General features: G+C 36.1%; 1 protein-coding gene and 1 long non-coding RNA gene across 3 annotated transcripts in view; one reads left to right on the top strand and one right to left on the bottom strand.

Annotated features, from left to right (window-relative positions):
- The window catches only part of Znf654 (zinc finger protein 654), a 54,089-nt gene extending 44,688 nt beyond the window's left edge, over positions 1-9,401 (top strand). For both annotated transcript variants that reach the window (XM_052740963.1, XM_052740964.1), the window contains 3 exons: positions 2,078-2,219; positions 3,346-5,641; positions 6,459-9,401. In XM_052740963.1, the coding sequence (XP_052596923.1) occupies positions 2,078-2,219; positions 3,346-5,641; positions 6,459-6,466 (2,446 nt within the window). In that variant the 3' untranslated portion in view covers positions 6,467-9,401. The remainder of the gene's footprint in view (positions 1-2,077; positions 2,220-3,345; positions 5,642-6,458) is intronic.
- Positions 1-13,540, bottom strand: part of LOC128112152 (uncharacterized) — a 48,797-nt gene that overhangs the window by 32,454 nt on the left and 2,803 nt on the right. The window contains exon 2 of the long non-coding RNA XR_008218860.1: positions 13,439-13,516. This is a non-coding gene — a long non-coding RNA (uncharacterized LOC128112152). The remainder of the gene's footprint in view (positions 1-13,438; positions 13,517-13,540) is intronic.

Below are 13,540 nucleotides of genomic sequence, written 5' to 3'. Positions count from 1 at the left end.
ATGTGTACACTTACCTTACTAAATTCCTCAAGAAGCTTCAGCATTTAGGAATATAATAGTTACCAGATTATCTGGATGGGGGCAATAGCTTAGTTATAGAATAGTTGATTGGCATCTGTGAAACAATGGTAACAGACCAAAAATAAAATAAAATACCCCAGATTATCAGCTAACAAAAATTTATTGAACAAATGTTATTTCTTGGTATCCTGAAGGTTACATTGAATGTATGTAAGAAGCTAGTGACTTATTAAACTTTAGTACATTACCAGGCAGTTCACTATTGATGTCTTTAAAGATATTGAATCTTGGGCTGGAGAGATGGCTCAGTGGAGAAGAACTGGCTGTTCTTCCTAAGGTCCTGAGTTCAATTCCCAGCAACCACATGGTGGCTCCCAACCATCTGTAATGAGATCTGGCGCCCTCTTCTGGCATGCAGGCAGAACACTGTACATAATAAATCTTTAAAAAAAAAAGATATTGAGTCTTTATTGTAAACATTGACTTTTTTAGTTTTTAAGTGTCAGTTACTGTCTCCATCATACACTGTGTTACTGAGGAGATTTATGTGCATTAGTCCTGGGAAATATGATTCATAAAATACATAAACAAGCCCATCCAGCATCTCAGGAAGGCAGTGCTTCAGGAGATTTAAAACCAAAATCACTGTGTGTAGCAAACACATCGTTGCTTCCTCACTGGAACAGTGATAATCATTTAAAAAATTTTCATACTACAGAATAATGGAGTAATGAATTTTTAACTGAAGAATGTTTGTTACTCTGTCCTGGCCCAAAGCACTTTTTGATACCAGATTTGTTACATTTCTTTCTAGTGGAATTGTATTTACCTGGTGTTACTTACAAGGTAACGCCCTCTTATGCAGATAGGAGCCCAGTGCCCAGTGAGCCCAAATCTGTTTGCATGTGTTGATGTGTTGGGCTCACAAGACAGAGTAAATAACTTGAAAAAAGGAAAACTCTACCAACTATTTTATTAGTTCCAAATTACAATGCTTTGCATAACTTTAGGGCAGATTTTAAAGTATGCTAATTTTCTGAGTTATATCCTTATGTTCTGCCTTTACCTCAAAACCCACTGGCTTTATTTGTTCTTGTTCGTCCTTGACCATGGATTAGAAAAGAATCTATCTATAGTTTGTCTGTTCAAAAGTATTGCATGTTACCAGAAAAGCACATGATTAAAGATGATATAAAGGATACAGTTTCAAAATCAGTACTATAATAGTGCTAAAATTTTAAAATTACTTTTAGTATCTTAACAGAATGAAATACTCTACAATACTCGTTTCTAAATTTGCAAGTAGTATGTTTATTGCTCTAGTTGACACTGTAACCTGGGAGAATGAAGCCAATAAATGAGGTGGACTGAAGTCTCATGCAATAACTAACTTTATTGAGAGCATCAGACAATTTATACTCTGAAGGTTAAGAGGAATCACATGAGTACAGTGTACAATCAATCATAAGGGCAAGCCACACATGGCAAAAACATGTTTTTCCATAGAGGCGTATAAACAAATAACAATAGCCTGTTGTAATGAATAATCAGAAGTAAACTCACTCCTATCTGCTACACCTGGGAGGGGCATGAAAACACATTCCAAGAACAATTCTGTGTTTTTGAAGAAAATGGGGTCACAAGACTTTTGTCTTATTTTCTTGGAGTTTTCTCACAAGCACTCAGAATTCATCTCACATGACTCCATTCTTGGATGGTGTTCTGACAGTAGTATACTAAAGGTCAATGTGTGTGTTTTAAAGTTATAACATCAGTATTAGTACATTAAAATTAGAACTGCTTTGATTCAACACTATAAATTTCTTAGGTGTGCCAACTTATCATTGGAAATCATTACTATCAATGCAAAATTATAATTTCTTTTTTATTTTTCTCTCTTAATTTATATTAATCTCAAAGGTAGGACAGATAATGTGCACATTTATAATTACTTTATGTATATCCTAGCTAGGATAGTATAGAATCGGGGAAAGGTAACTAATGTCTGTACTTGAATAAACTATTTTTTTGATATATGTCTTTTTCTCATTTACAGGGAGTTGATTTTCATATGGAGTAAACTACAGCTTAAATCGAATCCTTCGAAACAAGTGTTTGTAGATCAATGTTATCAACTTTTAAGAACAGCAACTAATGTGAGAGTCATATTTCCTTTCATGAAAATCATTAAAGATGAGGTACATATGATATTTATCCTTTTAGTTTTAGCTTTTTAAGGCTGCATTCTCTATATGTCACAATCTTTTCTCTCCAGCTTCAAACATTCAGCATGGTACATGAAATAGAGGGGAAAAAGCCAGTCTGTTGTTACTTAATTTGAGAACAATTGCTTCAATATGAAATGTTTTTCTTATGACTTAAGCAAATTTATCATTTTTACCATTATAAGTTCTGTTTTTGAACATTAATTTACAAATGATGTGATCATACCCATTCACTGTCTCAGAAAATCTTAGTTGATAGTAAAACTCTATCTAGTTAAGTGAGATTACCATACTATAAGAGACAAAGAGAACAGGAGGCTTGCAAATGGTTACTTTTTCCTATGATCCATAACCATATGTAGGCAGTATGACATGCAACACACACAGATACCTTATAACATAAAGACAATTCTGATTTCTTGTCCTATTCAAATAAGTATTGATTATTCAATCATTAGAGGCATAAAATCAACTGCAGTGGATCATTAAAAATTCTGCAGTAAAAGCTAATATAATTATCATGAGCAGAAGTAAAAGTTGACTTGTTTTCATACAATTTCTAGTAGGCTTATTATTCTTATACTTCATTAGATTTGTATGATGCCCCCTTTCATATTTGTATAAAGCACTTGCCTATCATATATAATAATAACAATAATAATATCTTATACCAGTATTATAAGTACTGTTTAATATGACAAAATTTGCATAGATCTTAAAAAAATAGTTACTTCTTGGCATCTGTTCGAATATCTATAGTCTATCTCTTTCTGTCAGAGAATGAGAATGATCCCCCAAGTGAGCTCAGAATGGAAAGAAATTCTACAATTTGCAAACATTTTTATACTGTGGTTATTGGTCTTTTCTCACTTGAAAATTAAATGTAAACCTATATCAGGTTATTATCATTTAATAGAAGATACATGTTATAGAAGAGTAAAAACCTCATAATTATTGAAGAGATGTACAGTAGCAATTCTTCCTACACTTCAGAACACTGTTTATAAAGCTTTCCCTTTTGGAGTTGTATTTAAAATGCTACAGCAGTTAAAATGATTTTTTAAGTTATATTTAGTGGGATTATTTTTGTTTTTTCCAGGTTGAGGAAGAAGGCTTACAAATTTGTGTTGAAATATGTGGTTGTGCCCTCCAGCTTGATCTTCATGATGATCCTGAAACTAAATGTCTAATTTATAAGACAATTGCATATTTTTTGCCAAATGATCTAGAGATCGTCAGGGTTTGTGCTCTCTCAGTATTTTTTCTCGAGCGTTCCTTAGAGGCCTACCACACTGTTGAAGAGCTTTACAGACGTCCTGATGAAGAGTATAGTGAAGGCACAAGTACTGTTCAAAATCGGGTTCGCTTTGAATTACTGCCAATTTTGAAAAAGGGATTGTTTTTTGATCCTGAGTTTTGGAACTTTGTAATGATTAAGAAAAACTGTGTGGCATTACTGCGTGATAAGTCAGCAGTGAGACTTCTGAATGAAAATACACTGGAGAATTCTGCAGGTAGTCTAAAAAAGACAGTGGGCCAGCAGAGCGTGGATGAAGGGCTTGACACAGTCCCAGATCAGAGCCCTGGAGAGACTGATTTTGATGATGTGTCTGGAGTGCAGCCTAAAGGGCATGTTAATGTGAAGAGAAGCCTCACTGCTCTTAACACTTCCAAAGTGGATCACAGTGTCCCAAGGCATCGGTGCATGTTATGTAACAAGGAATTCCTAGGTGGCCACATTGTAAGGCACGCCCAGGCTCATCAGAAAAAAGGCAGTTTTTCCTGTGTGATCTGTGGTAGGAAATTTAGAAACAGAGGACTTATGCAGAAGCATTTAAAGAACCATGTTAAGAAGATCCAGAGACAGCAGATTGCTACAGCACAACAGGATGATCCAGAAGTTATCACTCTGGAAGAGATAAACTGTTCCAAATCGTCCATTTCTTTTGAAAATGGAAATTCAAATACTAAGGGTTTAGAAATAGAGACATTGACTGCTTCCAGTGATAGAAACAAAGAGGTCATCCGTGAACACATGGCTGAATTCATTAAAATTCCCATTGGTAGACCAGAGAATGCTATTGAAAATGGCAGACCAGACACTTCTTTCAATAATATCTCCGAGTCTTTACCTCAGTGTGATGATGACTATGAAGAGGAAGAAAATGAAGATGATTATGAAGATGATTATGACCTGAATCAAGAAACATCAGTACTTCATAAAATCAATGGAACTGTGTGCCATCCAAAAGATGTATATGCTACAGACCAAGAAGGCAACTTCAAGTGCCCTGCTCTTGGCTGTGTAAGGATATTTAAAAGAATTGGATTTTTAAATATGCATGCAAGGACTGTACATCCAACTGATTTAAATGTGCGGCAAACAGTAATGAAGTGGAGCAAAGGAAAATGCAAATTTTGCCAAAGGCAATTTGAAGATTCTCAACATTTTATAGATCACCTTAATAGACACAGCTATCCAAATGTGTACTTTTGTTTGCATTTTAATTGCAATGAGTCATTTAAGCTGCCATTCCAGCTTGCTCAGCATACAAAAAGTCACAGGATATTTCAAGCTCAGTGTAGTTTTCCAGAATGCCACGAGCTTTTTGAAGATCTTCCTCTGTTATATGAACATGAGGCCCAGCATTACTTAAGCAAAACTCCGGAATCATCTGCACAACTGAGTGCAGCAGTTCCTAATCATCAGGAAATAGACCCATCTAGTAATGAGAACCAAATGATTTATCAGCCAGTTTCTACTAGTAAATCAAGGAAAGATTCTACAGAACCAAAGACATGTATAGACACTATGGAAAAGAAAACAGACAGTTTAGTTCAGAATGGAAATGAACATTCTGATGATACTGTTTCAAATATAAGCTTGATAGACCAAAAGATGCCTGCCATAGAGCCAAATCCTGAAAATAGTCATAGTACCAGTGACTTAGTCAATGGACACAGTGAAATAGAGCAAACACTGTTAGGTGCATCAGATCCTAATCTGAAAACAGATAGAAACAGGACGGAAAATGGTTCTATTTTACCGAATGTTGTATCACAAGAACACCATGCCCTGTCAGTATCTCAGGCGCCATCCAAACCAAATCTTACAAGTGAACATACTTCATATGGCTTAATTTTAACAAAGCCATATGTCAGACCATTGCCTCCCAGTTACCTTGATGAACGATACCTTAGTATGCCAAAACGCAGAAAATTTCTGACTGATCGAGTAGATTCCTGTTCTGATCAAGATAACATATGTAAAAAACCAGTAAAAAGATTACGATGTGGCAAATGCCTGACCACCTACTGTAATGCAGAAGCACTTGAGGCTCATCTTGCACAAAAGAAATGTCAGACACTCTTTGGATTTGATTCAGATGATGAAAGTAAGTCTTATGTGTTTTCAGTAGCTCTATCTATAGAAAGATACTATCAATATAGCCATAATGTATCTTTGTACTATTAAAACCATTAACATCTGTGTGGCCCAGATAATAAAGCACTATTTCACATGTTTCCTTTAAATCCACAACCACTATGATTTTATGAGATTAATATCCTTGTTTTGGATTAAACAACAAATTCACAGGTCGTTTGTATAGGCTTTTGAACTTGTGGAATCTGGTACTCGGTCTTTTTCACTCTTTTCTCCTGATTTTCTTACATTACTATACTCTTTCTACTACCAGTGGCTTTTCTTCATTCTGAGTTTCACATAATAGAATTTGTAGAAACAGTCATTTTTATCAGCATGGTAGTATATAAAACAAGTGAAACTAAATTGCTGTCAAAATAGAAGAGTCTGGAGAGATGGCTCAGCAGATAAAATCCTTCCTGTGCAGTGGTGAGGACTAGATCCAGATCCCCAGCACCCATGTAAATGCTAGGCTGGCATAGTGCCTCCTCGCCTGTAATCCCAGCGTACAGGGGGCTCAGATAGGCTCACCAAGCAAGCTGATTAGCTAGATAGGCAGTATCTGTGAGCTATGGGTTCCAGTGAGAGAGCCTGCTCAAATAAAGTGGAGAGGGCTCAAGAAAGATAATCCAGCATCAGCCTCTGGTCTCCACATGTGCCCACACACAGGCATGCATACACATACATGTACACTACAAAGCACATGCACATATGGACACCAGAAATATAAGGCTTGCTTTTCTACTATAATCTATAAAATTTGAATTAACACGTATTTTATTTTACAGGTGCCTGATAATGTCTCAGATCTGTTGATCATGCAGTAGTGTTTTTAAAAAAAAAACACTACAAGAAAATGCATCATCAGTTTGCTATTTCCCTGATGGCCTTAATTTTAGAGTGGTCTCGGATTACTAAAGAAAAGACAAAGCACATTTTCTGGAATGAACTTGCAGAGGAGATGTGCCAGCTAAGACTCCAAAAGGGTTATAAAACTCCCAAAGTACCAGTTATCCATGAAACCACACTTTTTAAAAGTTTATGGTGATTAGTAGCAGCATGTTCAGTTTTGCTTATGTGAAAACACATTTGGATAACTAGTCAGAAATAAAAACCAGCTATGGCCTTACTGAAGAAAGGAAAATGTTGATTCATTATAGTACAAGGTGGAGGGGGAGCTGGTTTACAATAAACAATGTAAAACATTCTGAAAATGGGAATTGTTTTCTTGTTATGCATATTCATTATGTCTTCCCTTCTGGTCAAACATATTTTATAGAACTGTTCATTGCTCTTTAGTTTGTGATATAATTTAGAAGCTGACACATAGAAATGAAGCTTGATTTACCACCATGCTATCTACTAAAGATTGTAACATTTTTTCCTGATAATTAAGTAGACAGGTCAAAGTTCAGTGAATGGCATGCCACCATTGAAAAATTAAAATCAAAACAGAAACAGTGCTTGGCTAATAAGCTCTTGATAAGAATGTTCAGCATTCCACTTCTGTAAAGTCAGTTAGTTATATTTAAAAGGCAGCAGTGTTAAGTAGAAAAGTAAGAAAAGTATCAGTTACTTTGGGGGGATGCGAGAAGAATCTAAGACCATCACATGCTAGACAATTGAAGGAAAACACTGAATTAAAAATTCTTCAATGTGAATAATGGTAAAAGCACACTGGGATATTTCTATCTGTACATAGTTTTAGGACATTGCTTGATGATTCATAGTAAAGTCCTTTAGACATTAGTGTGAGTTATCTAAGTATGGTCCTATGAAAATAATTGGCTTAAAAGTATGTCAGTTAAGAATCAGATCAAGAGTTCATTTTATTCAGTTAGGAGAATTTATTCCAAAGTAAGCCATACTAATGTACTTTCTTCAATAGTGATAAATTTGGCTCGCATAATAATTTTTATATTTAAGGAAGTATTTACACCAGAATTTGCACAACAGGAACACAATAAGATATGTTAATGCATTACTGTCCTTGGTGACCATTAATTTCCCTAAGGAAGATTTTAACTTAATGGATTATTAAAACAAATGTTTTACAGATTAAAAAAAATCCTCTAGATATTTCCCACCTATCTATTATTAAAAGAAGATGCTTACAGATCTCCTTTACCTAATTGTGTATTACTCTACGGTGAGATAAAGAGACTACAAACACAAAGGCGAATTCTTTAGACACATTTTACATCACTGTCAACTGAGTGTTCCAGTTATTCCAGCAATCTCATCACACATATTAAAAGTTTTTGGAACATTATGGCTACTTGAATGAGGTTGTAAAAATGTGACATTACTTTCAGGGTGGCATCCAGACTTTTAGAAATTGTTTTCCAATAATCTCTATCAGAGGATTGTTTTAAGGTTCTGCATTTTCTTACTTTCCATGGGCATTTGCGACTATGCAGTGACAGTCATCAGTCCATTCCAGTCCGAGTTCAGTTTGTTCTAGTTTTGTTATGTAGCCTACATTAGGCTGTGGAATTTACACACAGATAACAGGAAAGTACAACTCGTAAGTTAGTTCTAAATCCTTGAAGTTCAACTCAAAATGTTTTCCATATTTCCCGACATTACAAATGTAATAATTGACTTTTAGTTCATCTTAAAAGTATATCTTGTAATAAAAATTCTGTTTGGAAACTGGTTCATTTGCACAATGAAGTTTTTTTTTGAAACGTAATTTCTGCTTTGTACATTTTCCAGTTAATAACATTTTACCATTTCTTTATTTTTTATGTTATAACCACTGCTATAAATATAAGTCCACAAAGTGTTACATTTTCATGAATTTTGAAGTTTGTGTGAAGATGTCTTAAACAAATTCCACCTGTTGTTTTGTCTTTAATCTTAATTTGAAGGTTTTCTCTTGACTTGTGTTGCTAGGAGAAAATTTTCTTATAGATAAAACTGGTTCATATATAATCAAATCAAAATGTCACGTAAAGTTCTGTTTGACCACATTTTTCTTACCTCTTTCTATATTTCTCAGTTTTACCTCTTAAAGAATGTGTGCATTTTGCTCTTGTGTGAACTTGCAGCAGTTCTGGTTTGGGATTTAGAAGGAAAGGAAGCTTTGTCTTACATCCTTGCCCCTCTCCTTTCTTCTTTTCTACTTTTGTGTGGAGGATACATGGACCAAGTTTCACATCTTTGTTTTAAAATAAAATCTATGTCAGTGAGGTCAGGACAAGTACATACCTGAATCCTTGCTGCTAGACGCAGAAGACGCACAGGAGGGAGTCTCCATGGACAAGGACACTGGTACTTTGGGCACTAGCCATATTCATGTTTTTGAAACCACCAATATAGAATGAATACATAATTTATATCATTGATCTTGTGATTCTTTTCAAATCACACTGAACGTTTAGCTGTATTTTCATGTTTGGTTTAATATTGTTGTATGAATGAAAAGCTTAAAAGGGATGATAGTGTTTATTTTTTAATTTATTTGGTACTGTCAAACACCTTTTCAGAATGAGCAAATGCTGCATATGCATTTTGGAATTGTTATTATGTGAAAGATATTACAAATTCAGCAAGAAGGGAAATTTGTGCTTCCTTGTTGAACATTAAATTATTTTACTTTGCATTTTATAAAGTACAAATTAAAACTGAGCCATTGAATTGCAATAAATCAACAATAGTGTCTCATTTCAAGAAACTTTTTGTATTGTACATAGATTTGTTCAATAAAACATTGTCCTTGTTGATAATGCAAGTGTTCAGTTTTATGTAGTATACTGATTTCAAGAAGAATTCAGCCTATAAGAAATTTTTATGCCTCCTAAAACTGGAATACTTCAGTTAATGTTATCACATTTAGGTTTTTGAAACTTTTTGAAACATGATAGAAAATGATGCAAGTATGCTTTTGTTGATTTTACGTCCGATGCAGGGGCGAGAGCTGATAGAGGGAAGCTGAAAAGGTGGCTCAGAGGTTTAGAGTGCTTGCTGCTCTTCTACAGGACCTGGTTTCAGCTCACAGCACCTATATGGCAGTTCACAAGTGTCTTAACACTAGTTCCCAGGGGTTTAAAACCCTCTTCTGGCCTCCATGGGTACCAGGTGGACACACACACACACACACACACACACACACACACATGCACACACATGCACACACAGACAAACATGCATATACATAAAATGATGGTTACTGAAGTCCCTTCAGGTAAAGGATACTAATGATCCTGCAGACGTGGGGCAAAAGGAAGTATCAGAGCTCAGCAGATGCCAGGAAATGCATATGTTAACATTTGTGTCTTCAAAGATGAAGTGCTTTCTGGAACTTAATGAGGGAGTCACTCAGTGTCAGGGTATATCTTATTCCCTGGGACACATCTTCTTTCCTGCCATGCTCAGGATTTTCATCCTTATTTTAAAAAGGATTACGAGTATGGTTTAGCAGTGGACAAATGTTTGGCATGCTTGAGGACCTGGTTTTAATGCCAATATTTAAAAAGAAAATCATGAAAATTAGTCTTTGTATCCAAAAGTGGTCTTGGACATGAGGGCTCCTCTTTTTGTTCAGTAACAGGAAAAAACAAAAACCAAACAAACCCAACCTTGTACTATTAGGTATAACTTAAAAAGTTGAAAAATGGTGTATAAGTAGAAAGAAAATCTTTGAAAGCAAAGGAATGAATAGATGAGTTAAAGTGATTTGCATATATTACAAGTTTGATAGATGAAAACGCTAATGGAATATTCTAGCACTGAAATGTAGAATTTTCTGACTGAGGGACGTATGACCTTAGATTAAATGTGATCTATTTTCAGAACAATGAATCTATTGTGATATTTAGACAAGTTGTTGCTTAGGTAACTTTCCATTTTCCTTTTCTGGAACTGGAGGAATTTTGGGAAAATAGTACTAAGTTTTCTTATAAGATAATCAAATTAAGTTGCCTTCATAGTTTTTCCATCTTTTTGGTGCTGCCACTATACCCAACACTGGGTAATGTATAAATATGGTTTATTCAGCCCACAGTTGGGGGCTAGAAAGCTAAAAAAGCATACTGCCAACCCTGACTGTATCATGGTATGGTTAGAAGAGTAGAGGGAGTATGCAGACAAGGTATGTGCCAAGAAGAAGGACAAGTGAGAAGGAGCCATGCTGTTCTGTAACAAGCTCACGGGAGCCAACATAGTCCTTCAAAAGTTAATACTGTCAAGGATGACTAATGATCTGGTAATTAATGTTCTTTATACCTTAGTATGACTAAGCTCCCAGCACAGAAACTTGTGCTCATGCTCAAATCAAACATGCTCTATCCGAACAGCTTAAAATTCATACTAATTTGAAGAATCAGTGGTTAACCAGGACACAAGTTCAGGTTATATATCAAGATTTTAAGATGGTTATTCAGTGTTATGTTCATCAAAAGAAAAAAAAGTTCATCTCATTGAGGAGTGCTACTTACTGAAGAAAAATGGCTTTTCATTAACTGTATTACCATGTGTCCACCATGTGTCACCTCCAATTCTAACAACTCAAGTGTTAATGTGAACACTGCTCGTCAGATGCCTAAGAGTCAGAAGGGTTTCCCAACTGAATGATCAAATTTTTCCATTCTGCCATGCAACTTTACCTACAAACATGAATGGAAATAAGTCCAGAGACAAGCTTATCAGAGAATCAGTGATTTCAGGGACAGGATGAAGTCTGGTGGACATACTTAGTGGACAATTCATTATCTTGTAGCAGGTATCTTAAAAGTTCTTATTAATAAAATCAAACCCGGGGCCAGTTATTGGGGTGAAATGCTGGATGGTCAGAGAGACAGAACAAGCCACAGCTAACCTCACCTGGCCAACTTCTCAGCTGGTCTTGTTTCCTCAGACTGGAAGCCTCTGTGTCCTCATCCAAATGGCTCTCAGCTGAACTGTGCTGCTAGAAGCCTGAAAGCTTAACCAGCCAAATGCTTCTAGTTTCTGGTCTTCACGCCTTATATATCTTTCCTTTATACCATCACACCCTAGGATTAAAGGCTCGCTTTCTGGGATTAAAGGCGTGTGTCACCATGCCTGGCTGTTTCCAATGTGGCCTTGAACTCACAGAGATCCAGAGGGATTTCTGTCTCTGGAATGCTAGGATTAAAGGCATGAGTGCTACCATTTTCTAGCCTCTGTATCTAGTGGCTGTCTGTTCTCTGACCCCAGATAAATTTATTAGGGTGCACAATATTTTGGGGAATACAATACCACCACATTATCTTCTAGCAATGACTTAAAAAGTGTGGTCCTTGGGGCAGTACAATCGGCATCACGTGGAAGCTTGTTAAATATTAGATTAAAGAACACTTTGTTATTTATATTGTGGGGGTCCCAGCAAACCCTACTTCTGGCAGAGAAACAAACCAAGATTTAAGAAGGAAACTTGGTTCAGCACGACTTAACTGGGCTGGATCAAACCTCTGGAGTCTGACACCATGCAGTTTATTTTAGACACATTACGTTTAATTTTGGGGAAAAAAAGTTTGCTGGTAACAATTATCTCAACCCCATGTGCACAATAAAACTTAAAGCATGACAACAGTGAGACTCTTCTGCAAAGTACAAGTGGCCTTTACCATGAAGATGGGTTCTATAGCTTACTGTCCTAGGATCTGGTGTGGTCTCTGACAAGGATAGTGTAAACGTCACTAGGCTATAAAGTACATGGGACATCTCCCCTAAGAATGGCTCCTACTGACTGAGAAACAAAGCTAAAGCTAAAGGTCTAAGGAGGGAGAGTCTGGGATAAACATTCTGGGAGATTCACATCAGGCCTAGCCTTAAGACAGCAAAGTTATCACTAGATTATTAACATCCACTTTCAGCCTTCCAGGTGGAAAATCCCTTCCAATGAAGAGATAAGCCTGTGTGATTAAAGGTTCCTGGTTTCCCCAGTGCTTATCTGTGAGCTAATGCCCTTTACATCTATCACAAATCTCTTACACAAGCTAAGGTTTGAAACTAGATAAAAAACAATAGTGTACCATATTTCCCTGTACGGTAAACTCCTCTTAAATTCAGAGCCTTCTTGAAAACTCCCATTGGTAGGCACTTAATGACTTAGTCAGTAGATAGTAAGAACTAATACCTGAAATGGCTTAACCCATGTGAAAATTGTATTTACCTTTCAAAAAATATACTGAGTATACTCTGGTATCTCCTCACAATGTATACGTCTTTCACCTCTTACAAAGAGTATTCTGTTCATAGTTATTAGAAACAGATTAAAGGGTATGTAGATAAGTAAGACTGCACTCAAATTCTAGAATGGTAGTTTTATTCTGGAAATCTAAGCAATTAATAATATACCACTAAGTGGATATAATCACTTATCATTATGCATCTCCCAACCCTCATCAGAGAAGATTCTATCTCTGTAGTAGATGGTTATTACCACAGAGACTCATAACTGGCCAAGGTGTAGAGAAAAAGAAACTGTGAATGCTCATCACCTCCCCCCATTCCCAAAACACTCAGTATTCTGCCTACCAAGACTCAGGGATCACTTCAGAAGAGGAGATGAAAAGAGTGTAAGAGACAGACAGAGGTGGTAGATGACAAGAAAACTGTCTTCTAGACACAGTGGGCAGCAGCAAATATGAAATCACAACAGACATAAGACATGTGCAAGCTCAAGCCAGGTCAAATCCAACAAGGACAGGAAAAGTTGGGGACATAGTCCTAATCTAGCTGAGGAGGAGCAATTTTAGCCCCTAGAAAGGGAAAGTCAGTTTTCTTTAAGAGTTTAACTAACCTCTGTTAAGTTGATCATGCTCCAGCTGAAGGCCATACAACCAAGGATACCTGGCAACACAAACTGGTTTTGACAGGTCTAAAAAATAAGAAGACACAAGAT

This window comes from Peromyscus californicus, unplaced genomic scaffold (genome assembly GCF_007827085.1).
Source record: "Peromyscus californicus insignis strain IS unplaced genomic scaffold, ASM782708v3 Scaffold_16__1_contigs__length_79575227, whole genome shotgun sequence".
In the NCBI taxonomy this organism is placed as follows: Eukaryota; Metazoa; Chordata; class Mammalia; order Rodentia; family Cricetidae; genus Peromyscus; species Peromyscus californicus.
This window is presented reverse-complemented; position numbering and strand designations above follow the sequence as displayed.